This window comes from Mustela erminea, chromosome 4, assembly GCF_009829155.1.
Source record: "Mustela erminea isolate mMusErm1 chromosome 4, mMusErm1.Pri, whole genome shotgun sequence".
In the NCBI taxonomy this organism is placed as follows: domain Eukaryota; kingdom Metazoa; phylum Chordata; class Mammalia; order Carnivora; family Mustelidae; genus Mustela; species Mustela erminea.
This window is the reverse complement of record NC_045617.1, coordinates 128,352,443-128,377,306: the sequence shown is the minus strand read 5'-3', so window position 1 is coordinate 128,377,306 and position 24,864 is coordinate 128,352,443. Positions and strand designations below refer to the sequence as shown.

The 24,864-nt window shown below is 38.7% G+C and overlaps 1 protein-coding gene and 1 long non-coding RNA gene across 15 annotated transcripts in view; one reads left to right on the top strand and one right to left on the bottom strand.

Moving 5' to 3' along the window:
• Window positions 1-20,540, bottom strand: part of PRPF4B (pre-mRNA processing factor 4B) — a 38,139-nt gene extending 17,599 nt beyond the window's left edge. For all 14 annotated transcript variants that reach the window (XR_004285175.1, XR_004285176.1, XR_004285174.1 and 11 more), the window contains exons 1-6: window positions 20,370-20,540; window positions 11,138-12,337; window positions 8,800-8,976; window positions 4,933-5,088; window positions 3,241-3,322; window positions 1,653-1,863 (exon numbers count right to left, since the gene is read on the bottom strand). Coding sequence is in view for 3 of the 14 variants with exons in the window: in XM_032340992.1 (XP_032196883.1) it covers window positions 1,653-1,863; window positions 3,241-3,322; window positions 4,933-5,088; window positions 8,800-8,976; window positions 11,138-12,337; window positions 20,370-20,506 (1,963 nt within the window). In the remaining 11 variants the exon portion in view is untranslated. The remainder of the gene's footprint in view (window positions 1-1,652; window positions 1,864-3,240; window positions 3,323-4,932; window positions 5,089-8,799; window positions 8,977-11,137; window positions 12,338-20,369) is intronic.
• Window positions 20,541-20,549: 9 nt separating this feature from the next.
• Window positions 20,550-23,989, top strand: LOC116589086. Its single transcript, XR_004285185.1, has 2 exons — window positions 20,550-20,664; window positions 23,086-23,989. It is a non-coding gene; the product is annotated as an uncharacterized LOC116589086 (long non-coding RNA).
• Window positions 23,990-24,864: the final 875 nt, after the last annotated feature.

Genomic DNA, 24,864 nt, shown 5'->3' with positions numbered 1-24,864 from the left:
AATATGGAAATTAAAGAATCACCACTTTGGAGTGTGTCCACATGCCCTCAACCTTCATGAAAAACAGTGGATCTAAGGAATGATCACCAATGGCTGCTGAAACTGCCAGGTGAACAGCTGAAGGGCAACTTCATGTTGGAGAGATGTGATTATTTTACCTAAACACACAATCTCAATCTCAATCAAAACAGGACAAGCACACACCACATATGCCACCTGATGCAACGCAAGTACACACCATTACTTAGGCAGTATTCTTGCCCCCCAAAATTAACTTAAATCTACTCAGGTCTCTAACACTTCTATTAGTTTTCAAGAAACACAGAGGATAGAGGAAACAAGATAAATGAAACAAGAACGTGGTAAAATCAGATTGGAAAAAAAAAGTTTAAAGGACACATGGCCTCAGTATCATCACAAGAAAATGGAAAGCAGGGAAGGGAAGGATGAGAATAACTATTAAAGACTGAGAGATTAAGAGATATGTGCATATGGGGTGCCTGGGTGGCTCAGTGGGTTAAAGCCTCTGCATTTGGCTCAGGTCATGATCCCAGGGTCCTGCGATCGAGCCCCCTATTGGGCGCTCTGGTAAGCAGGGAGCCTGCTTTCCCGCCCCCACCCTCTGCCTACTTGTGATCTCTGTCAATAAATAAATAAAATCTTAAAAGAGATATGTGCATCTTACTTGGATTTTGATTCAAACCAACCAATTGCAATTAGAAAGACTTAAAAATGACCAATTCTTTAGATATGTTTTTTATTTTTATTTTTTAAAGATTTTGTTTACTTAGAAAGCACGAGCAGGGGGAGGCTGCTCCCCTGAGAGGAAGAAAGAGAAGCTTCAAACAGACTCCATGCAGACCATGGAGCCTGAAATGGGGCTCAGTCCCAGGACCCTGAGATGACTTGAGCCAAAATCATGAGCTGGACAGGTAACAGACTGAGCCACCCAGGTGCCCAAGTAATGCTTTTTTTTTTTTAAAGTCCTTATCTAGAAGAGACAGATACACAATGAAGTATTTACAGATGAAATCAATCAAATCATGGCTGGGATTTGCTTTAAATTACTCTAGCAAGCAAAACAGAAGGAAATGACATTTTCTTTTCTTTTTTTTTTCTTTAAAGTGTGCTCTATGGGGGCACGTGGGTGGCTCAGTGGGTTCAAGCCCCTGCCTTCGGCTCAGGTCATGATCCCGGGGGTCTGGGATCGAGCCCCACATTGGACTCTCTGCTCAGCAGGGAGCCTGATTCCTCCTCTCTCTCCTCTCTGCCTACTGGTAATCTCTGTCAAATAAATGAATAAAAAAATCTTAAAAAAAAAAAAAAAAGTATTTAAAGTGAGCTCTATGCCCAACACTGGGCTTGAACTCATAAACCTGAGATCAAGAGTTACATACTCTTTTGACTGAACCAGCCAGGTGGCTCAAACAGAAGGTAATACATGAGATTCAGTATAATACTGTTTACATTACGCAAACCAATTGAAAACATTTATAAAGGACATTTGCTGGGACACATTTAATACTGTATTACTCTAAGAGTTAGCAGGGGCAAAATTTCTAATCCCTTTCACTTTTACCCATCCCCAATCTCTCATTATTTACAGAACTAAAAATTCAGTGAAAAACATACCAAACAAAAATCTAACTTACCATTATTCTGTTCAACAGTCATTAGGTTATGCTTGGCTTTTACTGAGGCCTCAAATGTATCAACATTTTCCCGTTCATACTCTTTCACATCAGCAGCTACCCTTTCCAGAATGTCATCTGGAGAAGGTGACCGTGTACAGGTACTGCTCTGGGGGCTGCTTGGTTCAGATGGCACAGACATATTGCTATCTTCAGCAAGATATTTATATTTCTGTAACAACAATACAACGTATTATTTTCATAAAATCTGACGTGTATCTGCCAAGAAGTATTGCACTCAAAACACTGTCAATGTTAAAAATTTTTAAAAGGTATTGATGTCTTGACTGAATCAGATCCACAATCCCTTACATTTATTTCCAAAATCCACAAAATTCTGAAAAAGTTCTTCTATGTTTGGTGCACATTCATTAGGTGACAAAACCTCACCTGAACAGATGTGATACTATTTGAGTTACTATTTTTATCTCCCCCAGTGTGAACACAGTATGTCTCACTGTAGAAATACTAATGTGTTTGATAGTGGGGTGCTGTTCTAGACCCCATTGATGGGGCTAAGTAATATACAGAGATGCACCGTATTACCTTTCTAAAATTCAAATAGTTCTGAGTTCTGAAGCACATCTGGCCCCAAGGGCTGGAGATAAGGGATTGTGGACCTGGGCAAGAACAAAAAAAGATTCAACCAAGTCTCTAGGGATATCAGTTTAGTAACAACAATTTCATCACTGCCCCAGAAAAGTTTCTCCTGGAATTCCAGTTTTGCCCTACATCCTCTAGTGATTCAAGTTTTCCTTTGCTCTGACCTACCAGTGCCTGATTTATGATTTGCTATGTATGTGTAGGTAAGCTGGCACAAACTATTCTCTCCTTTTGCCTGTTGTCTTCCTGATAGCATCTAAACATTTTTCACTTTTTCCAGAATGTGTTCTCAACTTTATCACTCACCTTCCCATTATCAGGAGAAGGTGTTACACTTCACAGGGATTGCCATCCACAAAGGATCTAGTGGCCATGCCTCTATCTCAGGGTGCCTGAGACATAATGGACAATCTTCCAAGGCAGGTAATATTATTAAATGACCACACAAAGACCTATGTACAACACCCTCTTCCCACCCCATTTTCTAAATCACTTACTTCTAAACTACATTTAAAATTATTTTTGAGATGTTCCATTTAAGCAATCACATTTACTTAAGAATCTGTATACAATATTTGTTTTTTTTAGACATTAAAATGGTTCTTCTCCCCCCCCACAAAGAAACAAGTACATAATTTTTTGGTACATGAAATTCCTCCAATTTATTCTATACTCATTTATGAGGGTTTTCTTTAAAAAAAAAAAAAAACTTCAAATTTTGTTTTAATAAAACGTTTATATCTTAATCCTATATAATAAAAAAGGACAACCATTTAAACTTAAGAAACTATCTTTTCAAATCTCATAAAGATAATTTCACATAATACACTTTTTTAAGACTTCCTCAATTGCTACTACCATTGATTCTTTATTAAAGTAAAAACCCTTTTACTTGGAGAGTAATTATTTAAAAAGGATTACTCAACACTTTACTAATATCACATACCTGAACAATTGCCTGCCTCTGTATTCTTCTCTGTTCTATTAGGGCTTCTTCATCTTCTTCTTCTACATCAAAGTCTTCAAGGCTTTAAAAAAAAAAAAATACACATATATACACATAATTAATTCCAAACATCCCTAATTAGAAAGTCATAACTGTTACACAGTATTAAAATAAAAACTAGAAAACATAGGTCATCCACAAGTTCCAGCGAAAGTTTTAAGCCATCTTACTCTATACTCTTTATAAACTCTCTCAGTTGCCTGGTTTAGAATCCTGCCAAGTAATTTAACCCTCTATATCTCGTTTTTCTCCTCACTTTTTTCATGGCACCAAACTAGGGAACAAAAGAAAGACCCGTAAGTTCAAAAAAGTGACCCCTGGCTCTACCATGACTTTGGTATTACTAAAGTCATTTCACCTAGCCAGGCTCAGTTTTAACCCCTAACGGAACAAGAATGAGACACATAAAACTAGTACCTTCTCTGGGTCATAGAAAGCTACAGATCCTTGGAAAGCTATGGATCCTTTTCCTATAAAAAATGCAGATGTAAATATCTGCATACCATCTGACAGAGAATGTGGCTCTACCTCCAGACACTGGCCCTGACTGGTCCCAATTTCCTCCTGAAGACCTCCAAATCTTTACAATCCCTCCCCACACAGACTCTTTTATGATTTGCTGAATGTTCACTAGAGACTAGTAAGCAAACTGTACTCTACTCTAAAGGTATCAGAACCTATGTTCAATAGGTCCTTAACTTAACTTGCATATCACATAGCTCTGACTGGGCTTTCATGACCTTAGCACTATTGATATTTTGACAATACGTTATGGGAGAAGGTGCTACCCTGTGCACTGGCAGATGTTGAACAGTATCTCTGGTCTCTAGCTACAAGATGGCAACCAGAAATACCTTTAGATATTGCCAAAATGTCCTCAGAAAGGCAGATTACTCCCAGCTGAGGATCAATGCTCTAAATTATCTTATTTTTTGAGATGTTCCAACCAGACAACTAAATTCACATTAAAAAATTTTCTCACTAGACACACTGAAATGTTTCTGTATTTTCCACACTGTGATAGGCTTTCCTAACAACAGACAGCCTCAACTGCAAAGCAGGTTACCATTTTCACAAACTGAAAAGTTTAAAAATTACTTTATCCCTCCAACCTCAACTACTGCAAAACTTGTAATCAAGATTGGTAGGGCTACCTAACAGATCTGTTGTCTCTAGTAAAAATGAAAAAGGGAAGGCTCATATTTACTCCAGCCAAAATTGAAACCTCTAAATTCAGAAAACCGTGATCTCTGCCACGTTACCTATAGAATATGCACAAAAAAATAAACTTTTAGGGCACTTGGACAGCTCAGTGGGTTAAGCCTCTGCCTTCGTCTCAGGTCATGATCTCAGGGTCCTGGGACTGAGGCCTGCATCAGGCTCTCTGCTCAGTGGGAAGTCTGCTCCTCCCTGCCACCCGCTCTACCTGCCTGCCTGCCTAACTTGTGATCTCTCTCTCTGTCAAATAAATTAAAAAAAAAAAAAAGAAAAAAAAAAACCCAGAAACTTTTAAATTCAGGACCTAATTAACAGAGTCACTTATAATATCCAGGTGGAAATTAAAAGATTTCCAAGTCCAATAGTACTTGTCTAAATTGGAAAAAGGTAAATTATGGGAAATTCCATTCTTACTTATCATCCGATGAAGATTCTTGTTCAACTTTCATTCCTTCAGAAAGACTTCCTTTAAATTTATCTTCCTTTACTTTGCTTCTGCTCCTACGTCTACGACCACCCCGTGATCGAGACCGCCTTCTCAAGCGTGACCGGCTCCTCCGACCTCTGTCCCTATTTTGGGGGCGGGGGGGGGGAGGGAGGGAATTATATATACACACATTTTAAAGATCAATTAAAGGTAGAGAATCTGTGGGTGTGTTGGGGGCAGTAGTATATAGGAACTTGTACTTTTCAAAAGCTCAAGTTTGCTGTGAACCTAAAACTGCTCTAAAAATGCAATCTTTTAAAAAGAGATTAATTAAAAATTTAAAGTTAAGTGACATTATCAGAAAGATTGGGGTAATCAGCTTACCTGAAGATAACTAAAACACAGCTATTGTCTTACTGGACTGCAAAGGGGCACAAAAGAACTTTGGGGGCAATGGAAATGTTCTTGATTATGGTGATTATGTGTTTGTCAAAACTCATACAACTTTACACCAAAAAGGGTGTATTATGTGAATGCTTAAATAAAACTGAATTTAAAAAGAGATCACTGGTAATAAGGTATAGAAAAGATAAATGTGACAAAAATTCCAAGTCTAATTAATATGGCTTTCAGATGGTTTTGTAAGCCCATAAAGGTCTTGCCTCATGTCTAACAAAAACTTGTATCATGGCTCAAGCATTAAAGGTGAAGCTTATGTTGGAAAGATGCTATGGAACTCCAAAGAGAAAAGGTTGCTAAGTCTACAAAGAATTGGCAAACTCCCAGTTAATGTCACATCTGACTACCAAGCTATGTCACATTTCTCAAGAAACCTTACTAAAATAACATGAAAAGAACAACTGAAAAGAAAATCCTCAGGCAAAGAGAATGCAAAGATCTATGACAACAGAAATGTCAACAAAATCTTGATGTATGAACTGGATAAAATAGTAACAAATCAAATTTAAATATTAGTCCAATAGGAACAGACAAGTAAGTAAGAAACTAGTAAATGCATGCCACAAAACCCAAAAAAGCTTCAGGAATTGGAGACAACATATTCTGTTGGATGCAGTGTGAGGTAAAAGCTAAAAGAACTGGTTGAAAGCCTTAGGAACAGCATGTCTCTGTACAGTCCCATTCCTTACTCAGCAGAAAATGCCAAACATTCCCCTACACGTTCTTGCATAATACTTAACATTTATTTTATAGAGAGGTGTAGGTTGTTATAAAAACTGACCCAAGGTAGCAGGGAGGCACAGTACTGAACATTAAAGGATTAAGGGAAAGTCTACATTATGAAGAACCACAACTCTCCCAGCAGCCATGTCAATATTCTCCAGAAGATGAGAGAATTCTGGAAAACTGATAGCCCAAAAGAATAGGGCTACAGTCACTGATATGCTAAAGAGATTTAATTACACTGAAGTGATACCCACGAATACACAAATTCTACATTCTCAGAATGGAAGAAAGCTTCCATTCAGCTTTCACAGTGGCTAAGTTTTAAATGAAAATAGGCAACAAGAAGGATCCAGCTGTTTATGCGTAAAGTGCTCAAATGAAAAAGGTAAAGGAACAAAAGAAATATGGGAAGAAACAAAGCATAGGTAAGAAAACTATTAAGAACAGAAATTCCATAAAATAGACTCATTATCACCTTTGACCCAAGAGATGTTACTTCTATAACACATGAGTAAAAGGGCATAAAAAAAAATTAAACAGCCAACAAGTCTTAGAAATAAAAAATAAATATACATGAGCACAGGGGGAAAAAAAAATCAATAGAAAGGTAAGAAGGGTGAATGGGAAAATCTCCTAGATTGAACCAAAGGACAAACAGGAAAGAGGACTGTGTGGGGGGATATCAATGGAACAATAAAGAAGGTCCAGTGAAGGGGGGTGTAAATGGGCAAGAAAGCAAACCAAAACCAAAACCAAAGAAATAAAATTTCCCAGAATAGGCAGCCATAATATTCTGGTTTTAAAGGGCCTATGTAGTGCCCAACAAAATTAATGGAAAGAAAAGAGCCATGCACCAAGGCACATTACAGTGGAATTCAGGAACACAGGACATTTATTAAAAAGAGAGGGCGAGAGAAAAAGCAAGTCCTTTAAGAAATGCCCAGGCATCAGAACAGGACTTCTCACTAGCAGTATTGGAAACTAGAAATCAGTGGAGTAACAATTTCAAAATTCTTAAGAAAAAATTATTTCAATTTACAATTCTACTCCTTGACAAATCAAATCAGCAATGGGGATTTTAAAAAAGGGGGGCTTCTGAAAAACAAAAGTCTCCCAAAATATCCTTTTCATAGAAAGCTACTGGAGATGCATTAACAAAGCAAGGAAGTAAAACCTGATGATGCTGGACACAGGAAAGGGAATCACAAAATAAGACAGAAACAAGGGAATATCCGGAGGACAGAAAATGGAAAACAAATTCTACAGTAATTATATAAACAAGCCCATTAGTCAGCTTGGAGCCAGAAGGTCAGAAGCATTAGGAGTAAGGTCTTTCCTTGTCTCCTTCCCCTGACTACTTGGCTCAACAAAGAGCAATATGCACAAGACCATAATAACTGTAACAGCAACATAGAAAAATGTTATACAATTAGGTAGAAGAGAAAGTGTGATGCGTGGAATAAAAAAAAAGGAGATGCTGGGGTGCCTGGGTGGCTCAGTCTGTTAAGTGCCCAACTCGGTATCAGCTCAGGTGTTAATCTCAGATGAGGTTTTGAGTTTAAAACCCCACACTGGGCTCCACGATGACCATGGAGTCCACTTAAAAAGAAAAAACAAACATACATAACTGCCCAAAGTAAGAAATCAACAGATAATATGGCAGTAACTTCAAAAATTTAAATACACACAACCTGCGACAAAGCACTTCTGCTTCAAGAAATCTAGTATACAAAAATACTCGGAGATAATGCAATGATGTATCCACCAAATGGAATATAAGCCTTGGTGTGCTGTCTTTTTAAACTATATTAATGTATTAGTTCAATTAAAAACATTCAAAAAATTGGCAAATTAAAGTCCACTTATATCTGAGTTAAAATGTTTAAACACAAGACTGCCTAAGTGGCTCAGCTGGTTAAGGTTTTAAGTGGTGGACTTTTGTTTTGGCTCAGGTCCTGATCTCAGGGTTGTGAGATGGAGCCTGAGGCTGGCTCTGCGCTCAGTGGGGAGTCTGCGGGAGATTCTTTCCCTCTGCCACCCCCAACCTGCATGCTTTCCCTAAAATAGATACACCTTTAAAATAAATTTAATGCATATATTTTAAAATGATTCCTGCTTTACAAACCAACATTTTGATTAACCAACTCACTACGTGTGCTTCACAAAAAATGGTTTCTACTACTGTTGAGTTAAACAAGTGTCTGCCCAAGAGTCTTTCACAACTACTGAGGATAGCATCTTGAGATCATGTTCTAAGAGGACCAAATACAAGTTAATAGAAAAATGGAGAGCCGCAATTACATAAAGACTGGAAACTGGGCTACTTATTTATTACCTTATGATCCATCCTGCTTAAAACAAAACAAAACAAAACAAAACAAAACCTGTAAGCATAGTTCATGTGGGATTTATCTTTCTCAAGAAGTAAGAAAAAAGTGTCTACCACTGATTTAAATTTGAAAAAAAGATAAAGGAAAATCAGTGTGTGTGAAATATCACAAGGTGGAAAAAAGGAAACCATCTGGTACTGCAGCTACAATTTTTCAGAGAAAAATGGTCTTTAAGAAAACCTACCACATGAGCTAATATGAACCCACCAAATGAGCTAATATGAGAAGCATACAGAGTTTAAAGAATTAAAAAGGTCAATATACGTAACATATCTCTACCTCCTCCGAGGGGACCTGCTTCTTCTCCTGGGTGACCTACTACGTCTGAGTGGTGAACGAGACCGTCTTCTAATGGGAGATCTACTTGCTCTTCTTCGGGTTGGAGACCACCTATTGATCGGGCTGGCATCTTTTGATCTTTCACGTCTACTGAGGATATCATCTCGAGGTCGTGTTCTTAAAGGGACCAAATACAGGTTAATAGAAAAATATATTAATGAATTGGTTTTTCACATAAAAGATATCTTAAGAAAGGCACACTAACCTGAAGACAGTGCAGAGATTAACATGTTTTGCAACAAAACTTGAATTCAGAAAATCACAATGACATTTTGGTGTTATGGTACGCACTACAGTAAAAGGTCTACTTCCTCTAGTCTCACAATTTGAAAAATTATAAAGGTTATTCACCTTGTTAAGCCACTGATTCTAATTCCAGAAAAACAACTCAAATAAAAACTTGTCTAAATTTTGACATCTTTGTAATATAGAGCCTTATTTTTAATATATTCCATGTAACAGCATCTTACACTCACTCTTAACCTTAGAACAAAGAAAATGTAACTGAGGGTTTAGAGAAAGGGACAGTCATCTACTCAAGGAAATACATATTATATAACTTTCCTGGAAAGACATGTGACAATACTTTATAAAATGTAAATGTACATTACCTTAGACTTTGGGATTTCACTTCTATGAATCTATTCTATTAAAAACTTCACACATAAACAATGGACATCTTTGCAAATAATCCTGAAAAACTGGAATCAACCATAATTTTCGTGTTTCAACAAGGAAATGATCAGAAGTGACCCCTGAATATGGGTTTGAATGGAGTAGGTCCACTCACATGCAGACTGCTTTTACAGTACAGTACTACAAATGTATTTAAGCTTCCTTAGGATTTTCTTAACTCTAACTTAATTATAACAATACAGTATACATAATACTAGAGCATACAAAATATGTGTTCAGTTATTGGTAAAGATTCCAGTGAGCAGTAAGCTATTAGTAACTAAGTTTCCAGAGAGTCAAAAGTTATCTGCCCATTTTTGACTGTAAAGAACTGGTGCCCACAACATGTTGTTTCAAAGTTCAACTTTGTATATATATACTATGAAATACGGTGTTGCTATATAAAGAGCTGAAAGAGATCTTTACTGCCACAGAAAAATTTCAGGAAAAAAAGCAGATCACACTTTAACATGCAGGACTCCATTTCTGTAAGAAAGAACATTCATATAATTGTATGTGCATAAAAAAGAACTAGAAGGACATATTCTTATCACTTGTAGTGGAGAGATGAAAAGGGAAAGACTTTACAGGCTTCTGCCTTATCTGAATTTCTCTTTAATTAGTAACTTTCTATAATTAAAAAAAAAAACTGTTTCAAATATTCAACTATAGTCCTTAACAAATTGCTCAGAATTTCCTTTTCAAATTGAAGACAAATTGAAAGAAACAAAGATTTAGAAACACTTTAGAGGACATAATCAGCAATACTCACTTTCTCAATTTAGAAAGCTAAAGGAAGAAGGGGGCCATTTAATTACAATGCCACTTAGAAGAATTAAGAGTATCTAAGATACAGCACTTTGTGCAAACAGTGTTCTTGAAATTTTTCAGAAAACGATTTAAACTTCAAGGTCAGCTTGTATTTATATTCACACATGATATGTGGCCAGGAATTTTTATCTTTACGTAGTATAAGCAAATCTTCTTTTAAGCTAAACCTGGCTGATAATTTCACATACCAATTATTCAATATAAAGATACTAAAAACATCAGTTTCTAAAGTAGTTTAGACTAGTCTAAATAATCCCCACCCACTCTGCTAAAATCCTTCTTTTGCCTTAAATACCTGTTAGTTCTATGATGCGAGGTAAAAGGAATAATCTCTCAATCTATAAATTTTCTCACTTATAAATGGAATATGAGAGTCATTCCACTTTGTGAGGAGGGATAATCACAAGAATTTGAGGGAAAAAAACTGATGGGCTAAAAGTATTATATAAATTCCCCTCACTTCCTATAAATGGGACTACATAAATGGGTATATGTGATTTATCGGCCAAATTACTTGGATTTAAAGGAGCGACCACAAATCTGATACTAAATTAAGAACTTGGGGGAAAAAAACCTGATTGTATTTATAAATCTTTAAATCTTTTAGTCAAGCTACTCATTAAAAAAGTACAAATATTAATATGGTTATTGGACAAGATCTTCTTGAAACCATAAAACTACCATAAGACTACCGTAAGAAACAAGTTCTAGTTTCTCCTTTTTAAAATCTGGTGCATTGGTAAAAAGTATTAACATTTTGAAAACAAGTTACCTTGGAGAAGAAAGTCGTCTCCTTTCTGGTTCTCTTCGTTTTCTTTCCAAGGATCGGCTCTTGGCTCTTCTACCAGGAGACAGAGTTCGGGAAGGTGATTTGCTTTGTTTAGACCTTCTATCATTTACAAGTGGAGATCTACTTCTCCTTGACTTATCCCGTTGTTTTGGAGACAAACTTCTTCTTTTAGGACTTCGACCAGGTCTTCTACTGGGTGACCGATTTTCTTTCCCAGAAGAAGCATCTTTAGAGGGAGATTTAATTGGCTTCTTTTCTTTATCCGTGTCAGACCGTTTTGATTTTCTCTCTTTGGACCGTGATCTTCTGTCTTTGGATTTACCTCTTAAGTCAACTGGGGATCTGGATTTTTTGCCTCGATCACGACTTCTACTTTCATTTATAATTGGGGATTTTTTCCTGTCTTTTGACCGACTTTTATCTTCAATTTTAACTTTGTCATCAGCAGGAGATCTGGCCTTCCCAATTTTCTCTTGAGATCGCCTTCTAAGCGTAGGAGATTTTGATTTCCTTGCTTGATCTTGAGACTTACTTCTCTTGGATGGACTTTTGGACTTTTTCCTCTCCTTTGACTTGCTCCTAGTTGTCTTCTCTTTAACTATTTCAACACCTCCCTTACTTTTCTTTTTATCACTCCTATGTCTAGTCCGTTCTTTGGATCTGCTTTTACTTCGCTTTTTTGTACTATTTTTATTGTCCATTAGCTCAAGTTTCCCCTTTGTACTTGAAGATCTGGTACTAGACCTATTTCCATTTCTTGCTTTTTCATGTATCTCCCCCTCTTCTTCAGAGCCAGACTCATAACCTTGTAATATGAGCCCCATCCCAGATTGGACCTTTCCTTCCATTAACTCATTATCAAGTTCAGCTTTAATCAAGGCTCTCTGTTTTTCCAAGTCTTCCAGCAATGCTAAATCATCCAGTTTAGTTCTTTTTGCTGGAGACAGACCTTCTTTGTCAGAAGCATCAACAGCTTCTTTTCTTTTGTGTTTCTTATGTTTATGCTTATGTTTATGTTTTTTATCCTTGTCTTCTTCTGAGGAATGTTTATGTTTCTTATGTTTACTTCTGTGTTTATGCTTCTTTTTTTTGTGACGACTGTGCTTATTTTGAGATTGGTCTTCTGATACTTCTCCATTTTCTTCATTTACACTCTTTTCGGAATTATCAGCATCTTCTATCCTATAAATGTATCAAACACATTTCAAAATTCTATCATTTATCAAGCATTTAGTCACAACAAAATAATAATAAAATACATCCCAATGTAATACATGAAATTAGTCACTGAAATATTTTTGGAACAGCTTCAGACATTTTACTGCAAAGATATATGGCAAAAACTGACTTAGTGATTTAACTTAATGATTGAACTCAAATACATAGACTACATACATGAGGGAGGTTAAAATAATCACACTTAATAAAAAGAAAGTCCAAAACCAGTATAATAAAATGTTAATATTGATTTACAGTCACTCAGTAACTTGTTTTCAAACCATAATTTCCCACACAGACTTAAAATCAAATCTACATGCCACCCCCCATATCTTTCCCACTTTAAATTGAGAAGTATACTTTTCTTTTTAAAATCTTTACAACCAGTATTCAGCTATATCCAAAACAGGCATTCTATCAATGTGCAGTGGTGGCTGATGTTGAATATAACACACCTTCCAAGGGTTAAAATTTCAGAGTGATCTGACCAGGAGTTATAAAGCTCAGCCTGAAGTGGTCACTGAGCAGCCATGTGGTATGAGACTGAATCACATCAAAGGATCTCCTGTAGGTCAACAATAGTTCAGTATCAGCCAAAGCTTACAGTTCAACCAGTAGTTATTCAATGGGCTATTTAATCTCTTTAAATTTCAAATGAAAGATTGGTTTCCCAAAGTATGCTCATACTGATTGGTGCCATGCAAAGATAATGTTAATAAAATTAATTACACCAAAGGGGTAACTTTTGTGCTTAAATGTTTAGACTATGCTGAGTTTGATTCCAAATTATTTTGCTAAATCCTTGCAGTTCATTAACCCCAGGCTAAACACAGAATACAATAGTATTTAACCTTCTCCTTTAAAATCCTTTCCTACTAAAACATCACATCCCAGACATTAAATCATCTGGATTCTGATAATCACACTATTTTTGGAGGAAGATATGGATTATTTTGTCTAAGTCCTTCAAGTTATGTACTCCTGTACTTCTAGTAAATTTGTGATTTGTGCCAAGGTTAAAAACTAAGGTATTCAATTTTTTTTTTTTTTCATTTAAGAGAAGGAAGGGGAAAGGGGAGGGAGGAGGAAGAGAGAGATAATCTTAAGCAGGTTCCACACCCAGAACAAAGTCAGATCCCGGGCTCAATTTCATGACCCCCACCCCCTTTTTAAAAGATTTTATTAATTTATTTGACAGAGAGAGAGAAAGAGAGAGAGATATCACAAGTAGCATAGAGGCAGGCAGAAAGAGGGGGAACAGGTTCCCTGCCGAGCAGAGAGCCTGATGCAGGGCTCAATCCCAGGACCCTGAGATCATGACCTGAGCCAAAGGCAGAGGCTTAACCCACTGAGCTACCCAGGCACCCCAATTTCATGACCCTTTGATCATGATCTGAGCCGAAATCAAGAATCAGACCCTTAACTGATTGAGCCACCAAGGCACCCCGGAATTCAATTTCTTTTAATATTTTTTTAAATTAGTACACTTAATACAGGCATTTAGGGAGGTAGCAGGAAAACAAAGATGTGTGCTAGTACCAGCCATCCTCAAGGAAATTACAGTCCAGTGGAAAAGAAAGTCACATGAAACATGGGAAGAATGCAGTGATAAAAGACACAAATAAGGGCATGATGGAACACTGATCACCCTAACATCACTCTGAAAAAGATCAAGGAGATCACAGAAAAACCCAAGTTATTTGTTAAGCAGAGACTCTGAAAGGTGAGAAGAAATATTTATTGAGAAGGAATATGGATCAGAAAATAAAGGCTGAGTAATAATGTCCTAAAGAATGAGTAAGAAATTAACAAGGAAAATAATACTTTAGATGGGGCGGGGGGAAGGTGACAAAAGGTATAGTTATAAATAGCAAACTATAAGCAGACCAGTGTTGCCAAGGCATCAAACTTGTGAAGAAACCGGTCTAAATGCTAAGATCTCAAATGCACCAATTCCAGGAGATAAAAAGATATTACAGGAGATTCTTCCTAGAATGGCTGACACAGAGTCAGAGGCTCACTGGGGTCAGAGGCCCAGATCTACAGGGCTAGACTGCTAGACAGTGGTCTGTAAGGACACTGCCATTACAGCAGGAGTCAGAGGGGAGTCTGGTCGGTCCCCCAGCCAGGTCTCAGTCTTCAGTAAACTTGGAAGGCTTGGAGAGGGAGGTGACATACTAGAGGTATGCTTGAAAAGCTCTTAGTTGGTAATAGTGAGGTGGTGTGGAGAACATGAAGAACATACAACTACCACATAGCAAGAACCTTATTTTTGTCAGACTGCCAATCTCCATTTTGGTACTGTGAACTGTGAGTACTGAAGGGAGCTGCAGAGAAAGCTGGATCTTCTGGATGACAGGTTTTAGTATGGACTGACTTCTCTCTAATGCGGAATGAAGATGACAGAATAAATACAGTAAGGTTCTCCGGGATCGTCAAATTTTCTAAGACTTAAACCCAGTATGGTTCTATTATGGCGAGGAGAGAGGGGAGATCACAGATTTAAGTAAAGATACAAAGATTTATTTTTTAAGGTTTATATTTGAGAGAGAGAGTGCGCAAAGGGGGAGGGAGCAAGAGAATCCTTAAGCAGACTCCCTGCTGAGTATGGGGACCTCCATGGGGCTCGTTCCAAGACCCTGAGATCAAAACCTGAGCTGAAACCAAGAGTCAGATGCTTAACCAACCAAGCCACCCAGGTGCCCCAATACAAAGTCATTTCAGCTTTGTTCCTTACAGGCTGTATCCTCATATAAGTAACCACATCCCTTCACCTGAAATCTCCCATCAATCTAGAAAGTGATGGTGTATGTTCCCCCCCGCCCCAAAACTCAACTTGTAGGGGGAAACATGTGAGAAAAACTGAATTAGGCTAATTTAAGATATGGAGACAAGTATGGAGAACCTGCTTAAAGGCTGACAATAATTTTCAGGTATATAAAATCTCAGTCTCAAAGTACAAAATTCTAGTCGATAAGCTAAAACTCAAACTATCTCAAGACCCTCTAATGTGTCTTCAGGAACCAGTCTCCAGAGTGAGACTATCTGGGTTCAAATCCTGATTGCAATACTTACTAGCTGTGTGGCCTCAGGCAAATTTCAGTTATCTCTGCTCTGCAGGCACCTCATCTACAAAATGGAGAAAACAGTACCTACTCAAAGCAAGCTGTCAGGATTGCATTTTCGTTAACAGATGTTATTAAGGCTCATGATAGTGCCTAGCACAAACCAAGTGCCTCAAAAGAGATTAGTCTTACTGGATAAATAGATTTTCTCATTACGACATTGCAGAGCTGTCAGGGCTGACACTAAGAATATTATTTTCAGTGAAATGGTCAAAAAGCATGGACTGAGTCAAACTACCTTGTTCAATGGTGTTTCCAACATGACACACCTAGTGTAACCTTAGGCAAGTTGTTCCTCCATGCCTCAGTTTTCTTAATTGTACACTGGGGAAATAACAGTATTGATAAATCACAGGTTTGTTGTAGCAATAAGTTCATATATAAAAGGCCACCACACAAATTACAGAAGAAATACTGTCTATGTCTCCAGGACAGAGGAGACTAAGTTTCAAGGAAGTTAAAGGGTCCTGCCTTTGGTCAAACACACATCAAGCTAGTGAGAAGGCTAGTATTACAAGTCAGTCAAGAGCTCTTCCATTTTATTGAGGATGCTTTTAAAATGTCAGATCATATCACTACTCTGTGTGACAGTTGATTATTGCTTCCTATCACAGAGTAAAAACCATAACTGTTTACAAGGCCCCATACTATCTGCCCAACCTCCCCAACACACTGATCTGACTACTTTCCTCCCACACTCACTATGCTTTAGCCACATCGCTCCCCTTAAACAACAGTTAAAACCTATCTCAGGGGGCGCCTGGGTGGCTCAGTGGGTTAAAGCCTCTGCCTTCGGCTCAGGTCATGATCCTAGGGTCCTGGGATCCAGCCCCGCATCAGGCTCTCCGCTCGCTGGGGAGCCCGCTTCCTCCTCTCTCTCTGCCTGCCTCTCTGCCTACTTGTGATCTCTGTCAAGTAAATAAATAAAATCTTTAAAAAACAAACAAACAAAAACCTATCTCAGGGCCTTGGTACTGGTCCTTGCAGGGTTTCTCCACCTAGAATGCTTTTCCCAGACATACACATTACTGGTTCCTTTCCCCAGCCTCAGATCTTTGCTTAAATTACTTTCTCAGTCAAGTTTTCCTCACCAATTCATTTTAATCATTACCCTCACCCTACCACAGACATATCCCCTTGCTCTTATTTTTTTTCTCTGAAGTAACTGCCACCACCTAATTCTTGTTTGCCTCTCTGTATTGTAACATATGCCCTGTGAGAGCAGAATTGTAATTTACTTATTAGTTCACTGTTCTATCCCTAAGGCCTAGTAAACTTCTGAACCTATAGTAACTAGGTACTCAGTAAGTAATTTGTTGGGTCAATGAAATGATTTATATAGATAACACATAAAAATTGTATTCACTAGATAGACTACAGCTCGGCTTACACTGCCTATACTACACTGATCTCTTGACAGGAAACATTTTGGTTTTGCTCAATTATATGTCCACTGCATACACCTATCTGGTGAATGCAGTACCTCAAAATGATTTAAATTTAATTACCTCCCTCCCCAAGAAAAATCTACTCTTTGAATCCTCTTCTAGTGCTTTCTACAATTTACAAGTGTTCGAGGAATTGCAAATCAAAATTCTTAAGAGTTTACCCAAAGAGGAAGTAATTTCCTTCAAAAGAAAATCTAGCTCCTAAAGCTTCTGAGAATTTAGAAGCTGTATCGTGATGTCCAGTGTCACTTCAGAGTTACTTATCTGAGTGGCCCTAGTTTCTAATGTAACTTAATGAATGTCATCTAAAAAAATGATTGTATTACTGACAAAGATGTGGAAAAGCACTTAGGGCCCATTAGTTTAACCTTAATAATTCTAGAGTTCTCCTATGCTAGGGTTCATAGACCTTCACCCTCAAGTTGCTCTCTCAATGCAAATTCCATAGAAAATACCAGCTGAAGTCTGATACATAAATCAGGAAATAGTGAACTCAGTGAATTGATGGCATATTACACCTAACAAGCTTGTGCTAAAGCAGCTAATTTAGGTTCAACATCAACAACTTTCTTCTAAAACTTTACGGAAAGGTACCCTGATAACAAAATGGTCTTCTTGCATAGTTCATATCTGTAATAAACACAGGTATTTAAGTTCCATATATGCGGATTTACATTTTAGCATTTACGTTCTGCAATCTAACACTTTTGCAATTTACACATTTAGAAGGTCTATATTTAAACCAATATGGTCTATAACAAGTTTGTCATAAAACAGTACTTACTGAGAATTGAGTAATATCCTTCAAATCACATTATTTGGAAACGAAGCTGATTTGAAGTGCAGACTATATGCGAATATTAAAAGACTGGTTTTATCATTTATTGTTAAATGCAACGTGTAAGTTTCATCCTTCATTCAAGGTCTCTGAGCATCTGGTACAATGAAACAACTTTAAAATAAAGACTGATTAGGAACCACTACTGTTATTTTAATTTCCTATTTCAAATTTTTAAAAGAGAATACTCTTAATGACATCTTATTTGGGAGGCATTCAATTTATGCTCTGGAAACAGAGAATGGCGAGCAAAGTGAATGCCATTACTTCTTTACAAAGAAAGTAATTAAGCCTGTTTCTCTGACAACTTCAACTACTTTAATACGGAACTAATGTAGATGTAAAAATAAGAATGGATTCAAAAAAACCAACTAGTCTTAAAATGAACTCCTCCACCCGTCCTTTTCCAAATCGGGTGTGGAAAATTAAGCTTCAAAGAATTAGAGCTGTCACATCAAAATAAAATGGACCTTTTCTGGGACACTGGAAGTCAATAAAAAGGATTTCAAACCTTAAAGGCTGTTTTTAAAAGGAGCGACCATGTATAGTGGATGGCTAGACAACAGAATAGTTAGGAGCAGGGCTCTAGAATTCGACTACCTGGATTTAAATCCTGGATCTGTCACTTAATGTGACCTTGGGCAAGTTAACTTAATTTCTCTGTGCTTTAGTTTAATCATTTGTAAAACAGCAACTACATCCAAAGGGTTGTTATAAGGATATTTTGTTCAGTGCTTTGAACGGTATTTGGTACTCAGTAAGTGCAAATAAGTGAATGCAGATAAAAATTTAAATGTTTAAAACCATCAAAGAGGCTGAGCTAAAGAGATGGACAAACGTAAAAGCCACTAAAAGGCCTTGAACTACTTAAAATTTTTTATTTCTTCCCAAATGTTCCACTTCGAACAGAGTTCATGCAATTGTAAACTACTTGGTGTCCTCTAAAAGAACTGTTTAGACACTATATTCCAGCATTCACTATAAGGAGCACACACAGTACTTGCTTTCATACAAAATTTATTTTATTTGTTAAACATTTCCAACTAAGTTGGACACTTACAGACCAAATACTCCCGTTATAACAAGAGTTCTGTGGGGGAGGTGAGGTGGAATTAAGGACCATTTATTTCAGGGGCACTCATACTGCAGAGGCATAAATAAATGCTAATTATTAAGTCTAGAGTTTGAATATGCATATAAAATATGACTCAAGCACTCCTCAAAATTAATCTGAACAGTCCCTGAAATCAAATAAATGGACATAATACTATAGAACTTTGAAGAGGTTACTAGAAAGAAACAGCTGCATAACATCTGTACTGTATTGGCATAAATACTGGAACGTGCCACACTGTGGACTCAATGAGAAACAAAAAGGTGAAGTTTCATTAAAACTTTAAAATCCATCTGCTCTCTTCTAAGTCAATTTGTGAAGATAATAGAGCAATCTTCAAAAGCCCTTAATGAAAAACAGTATAATTCTCTGAGTAAAGCAAATGATTGAGGAGTCTAGAACAGAATGTATAGCAATGAAATGCTGGGGCGCCCGGTAGTAAAAATTTCTCTTCCCAGTCCCTAACTGCCGGGAGTCTATATCTACCTCTTTCCTAAAATGGATTAAAAAAAAAAAATCAGATAATGCTAATGCATAAAACGACCACTCTATGAACGGTTTTAAAATCCACTCTGTTTTCGGTTCTTGTTTGAGTTTTCCCAACATGAGCAGAACAAAATACTACTTTTAAGCAACGATTAGACTTTGTAGCATATACAAGTTATGTTTTCACTTGGCCACGTCGATTCTTACGTTAGCTTAATTACAGACATAAACTGGGTTTGGAAGCAGCTACTCCTTCTTCCTCTTGTACTCCCAAAGCCCTACAAACTCAGGCCAAAAATGTCAGGCCTCAAAACCAAGAACTTGATCTTACTTTGCCTCAAGTTTGGAAGTTGGCAAATAAGCTGCCAATAGGCAAAGGAGAAAAAAAAAAATTAACGAATGATGCTGGAGTAAAAGCACTGGGGAAGTATCCCGCTAGCGACAAACTATTACATAGCTCTAGGAGGGTCAAAGAGGGTGGCCCTAGCATCCCTTTTTCCTGTTTTCAAGTCCTTTAGGACACCAGCAGCGGGACGACGGCAGGACGTCTTAAGACTTGCAAAGTCTTGTGGATTGCCCCTCTCCCTCCACTGCTCCTCGGGTGCCCAATTCCGATGCCACTGAGTCTGCAGCCAGGGAGCTCCGCTCGGTCCCAGAGGAAGGAATACTAAGGCGCGACCGCACAGTCGCGGCAGCCGCCTCGCGCACGGGACCTGTAGAGGCCGCTCGCGCGTACGCCTCCCAGGGCAACGACGCGCGGCAGGCCGCGGCCGCCTTCGACCCAACAGCCGCGGCCTCCGGGAGAGCGAAGCTGGAAGGCCGTCCTCCCGCCCGCCCGCCCAACAACGTATCGCGCGGGGAAAGGCAAAGTTTGGCTCTCGCCGTTAGGCCTTAACTTTCCCGCCCGCCCGTGCAGGTCTCCGCGGTTTCCCACTCGGCAGTCTCCCGGCGCCGGCCTTCCGCACCGCTCGCGGAGACTACTTACTCTGGCTGTTCCCGCAGCGACAGAGTCTCCGCGGCGGCCATCTTGAACTTCCTGACTCCTCGGCGGCGGTGGCGGCGGCTTCCCGGACGGTAGAAGCTAGTGGAAGTGGAGGAAGAGGGAGCACAGCCCTCGCGCATGTGCTAACCGCGTAGGGAACCTCGGAGCTCTGATTCCGCTCTAAGAATCCGGATATAGAAGTGCATCCGGGGACATGGCGCACGAGCGCCATGACGCAACTTCCGGGACGGGGGTTGGGCGTGAGGAGGTATAGGCGGCACCTGCTAAGGGTTTAGGGGTGAGTGCTTTAGGCTTACCCGCTTGTGAGTCTTGGCACCGGACATTTGGTTCTGATAACTTGCTATATAAGGGAGAGAGGGAGTCGGATATCGGTATTTTGTGTGCGGTTTCGAGAGCAAGTTTCATTGAGGGGCCTACGAGTTGAGTTAATTCTCAAACGAGCGAGGGCAAACAAAGTGATTTTGCTGCTGGGTTGCATGGGGACATAGTAAATGTCTTACTGGCTAGATAATCCAATCTGAAATGGCATTAAGGGAAAGTTTGTAGAAATACATTTTGAGAATTCTGGGAGGTTAGGACTGTATCTAGAACGTAAATGTCTTTTTAATATGGAATTATTGTTAATACATTTACTTGAATCTTTTGCATTTCCTTTCAGCTTTTGCTTAATTTGGGGGTAGCAATTCGAGAGTCGTTAGGTTTGCTGGTTCAGTAGTATTTTTGATCCAAATCAATGTCATTTTTTTCCTATAATGAGTTCTACAGTAATCGATTAAATGAAACATTTTATGAGAAAATATTTACTAGCTCTTGGAGAGCTTTTAACACCACGTTGATTACTATATTCGTTCTCTTTCAAAAATATCTTTCTTTATACTCTGGAACCCCAAATCAGGGTGACGATCGCTTTTGAAACCAAACTGAGTTTGGTTTCACCATAGAAATTTGACCTCAGAATATCTGGGCTTGTTATATATCTTGGTTTTCAGAAGGAAAGATTTACAAATGTTTGTACAAAATCAGTCCCTCATTGGCTTACACCTAAACGTGTTCAAAATGTTAGACCTTTTACCTTCGTGGACTCTCTAAATATGGGACATTAATCCTTGGATAAGTACTGATTTTTGTGGATTCTTTCTCCTGCCTGACTCCACTGTAGCATTTCTTTATATGGTCCTTAATTATATTGCTTTCTTTGGGAAGGATTTTTCTTTCTCCTTAACGATGAGACTCAGGTATAACTTGGAAGACATTCTTCATAGGAAAAAGTTTTCAGAAATAGGTGGAAGATGGTTTATATATTCAACCATATATCTATTTATGTACTAATAGTGTGTGGGTTGGGATTTCAGAGTTCTGGTTGTTTTCTGCCTCTAAATTCTTATCCCTATATTTCTTTTCAAAAGTAGCTTGAATTCAGTCTTATATTTATGGTTTATTATATTCTCTGCCCCAGCCCCCATGAAGGCAAGGCCATGTGACATTGTATCCAGATTGGCTCAGATTTTATTAAAATAACAAAAAAATTATTTAAAAATAAATTTTAAAATTAAAATAGATGAACATAGTGTATGTATGTGCAAACCTATTTCAGATTTATTCTTGGAAGTAAGTGCAAATCTGTAAGAGATCTCATCTTGGATATAAAGTAGAATATACCTTAAGGCAAAAGAAGCCTAGCGCACTGGTACCAAGAGGTAAGGTAACTTATGGTGACTTAGTTCCCAAGTGTGAAACTAGGATATGAAGTGAAATCTAATTCCAGTCGTTCCCATCTCTTACCCTGCTGCTTCCCACAGAAATGTCATTTGTTTAGCATCTACTTGTTGAGCACCACCACCCCCAACACACACAGCTCTTTAATACTCAAAAAAAAAAATTTATTTATTTATTTATTTTTTGAGTTAAAAGTAACGGAAAGAGCACTGGATGGGCATCCGGATATTTTGTTGTCCCTGGGTTCCAAGGCTGTAGCGTCTTTCTTATTGCTGAGTAGCTTATTACTGAGAGCTCATAGGCAAATCTCAATTTCCTCAACCACAGTATTATCTGCCTTGTCACTTATGCTGTATGATTCTTAAAAAAAAAAAAAACTTTTTATTAATTATTTTTATTAACATTATAATGTATTACTTGCCCCAGGGGTACAGGTCTGTGAATCGTCAGGTTTACACATTGCACTCACCATCTAAAAAATTTCTTAATGTAGGTGTAACTGACATGCAATGTTTTATTAGTTTCAAATGTGTAACAGAGTGATCTGACAATGCTCACCATGCTGTTCGAGTGTGGGTAAGGGAGAACAGGTGGGGAGAATAGACGCTAAGCTGTTCAGGTTTGAAGCCACGTTATGACTGGTTCAAACTCAGATTTGGACAAACCCTTCAAATTTTTAAAAAAGAGCGTAGTAAAAGCAAAAACAAAACACTTCAGAAAATGATGCTGGCAAATTTCCTTTAGAATTTTCTCGCCAATTCGCTTTCCCTTACACGGTTACTACCAGTTAGTAGGTTACTACCGCACTAAGAGGGATTTGTCAAGAGTGCACCAGAAACTGTGTTGGTTTTGGAAGAATGGGGTTTAGGCAAGGCGGAGTTAAAATTAAGGCAAACAGCACTTACTACTTTAGTAAATCAGCAAACGTTTATTAAGAGACAATGTTAAGTCCAAGTTTTCACTCTTCTGCTTTTCCTCCCAGAGTTCGGGAACCGCCACACCGGACACGTGCAGACACAGCGAGACCCAGCCCGCGCAGGAGGGACTGCGTAGCGGCCGAACCCACCGGCCGGAAGTCCCTGAAGAGGCACGGGTTCGCCGAGCTCGCGCTTCCTGACCGTGGGCACTCCGTCCGCGCGCCCAGGGAAGAGCGCGCGTGCGTGTGTACGTGTGTACGTGCGTGCGTGCGTGCGTCTGGCGAAAGGGGTGGGCGTGCCTGAGGGCGGCAGTGGCCCGCGCGGTCCCTTGTGCTCCCCGCCCCGTGTGCAGGGCTGTACTTTCTCGGATCGGTACGTTTTCGTCGCGCCTGGAGAAACCGCCCAACCTCTGCGGCGTTTCCTTCCTCGGGCCCTGAGCCTGCGCTCTTTTGCCCTCGTCGGCCTCGCCGCTCTTGGTACCTTTCCAGCCAGGGCGGTTTTCCGGAGCTACGGGGCCAATCCGACTGGTTGTGAGTAGGTCCGAAAGCCGCGGTTTAGGGCCCAGGGGACCCAGCACGCTTTGCTGACCCCCGCGAAGGCCGAACTCAAAAAAGCGGACGTTGACTGTGTTTTGCAGACGGGGAGCGTAAAACCCACAACGCTTGGATCCCCGCTACCAAACAGTACCACAAAGTGTTCTGCCCCAGAGACAAGGTTTTGGGAACAAGCATGTACTCTTGACTTTTTTTTCCTTACCATCTTTGGTTCCTTTTAAGTATTATTATTTTCGTTCAAGATACACACTCCAGGGGTAGTTTGAAAGTGCTTTTGAATTATGTTCCTCCCATGGCAAGAGCTTATTACGCTTGGACCGCCTTAGCTGCACAGTCATCAATCCTGATAAGCTCTTAACTGGATCCTCTTAGCGTAGGCTGCCAACAAAATGAAAAGTGTATCATAAAATCCTTTGAAGAAAACTCCTGCTCCGAGGAGAGTTCTCAGATGTCAGTTAAAAGAATGTAGATCCCCGTTTAGATAATACTTAAGATTTTATCTAGTTTAGATCTAGACTCGGAATCCGTAACTGGGAAGACACTGGAGGCTGAATTTTTTTTTTTTTATTACTAAACAAAAACTTTTACTCTTGTTCCATGAAATTTAGTTTTTTGTTTTGTTTTAAAAACAGTTCTGATGCATTCACGAAAAATCTGGAAAATACAAAAAGCAAAACAAAACAAAACCACCCAGAGTTCTATTGTCGAAACTGAACCAACATTAACATATTGGCTTATTTTGGCCAATTCCCGTATGAAAATACCAAGTTTAATTGTACTCATGAGTAGAATGCTATAGTTCGCTTTTTCATGTAACACACCCATTTATTTTTACATAATTCTAGTTTCAGTAAACATTTTTATAACTAGGTGACGTCTCTTTTCCTTTGTTGGTGGATGTGTATGTCATTTCAGTTTTGCGCTATTGTATATGACCATGATGAAGCGCTATTTAGAATTGTATGTAGAACATGACCATTCAAGGGGAGTTGACCTGGGCTTCACCACTCTGCCACTTCAAACATTTTATTTAACCTTTCTGAGCCTCATTTTACACATCAGTAACATGAGAATAATGGTTCTCATCACAAATGGTTTTTATGAGAATTAACTGAAACAATGAATGTGAACGCCTGGATCATATATTAGTAAACATTATTTCTACATGTAAAGTTTTTTCGATTTTTGTATTTTTAAATTTCTTTTGTTACGATTTTTTTGGTAACATGCATGGTTTATTCCCACATTTGGTATATAGTTAAATACTATCACCACGTTGCGCCTAAGGGT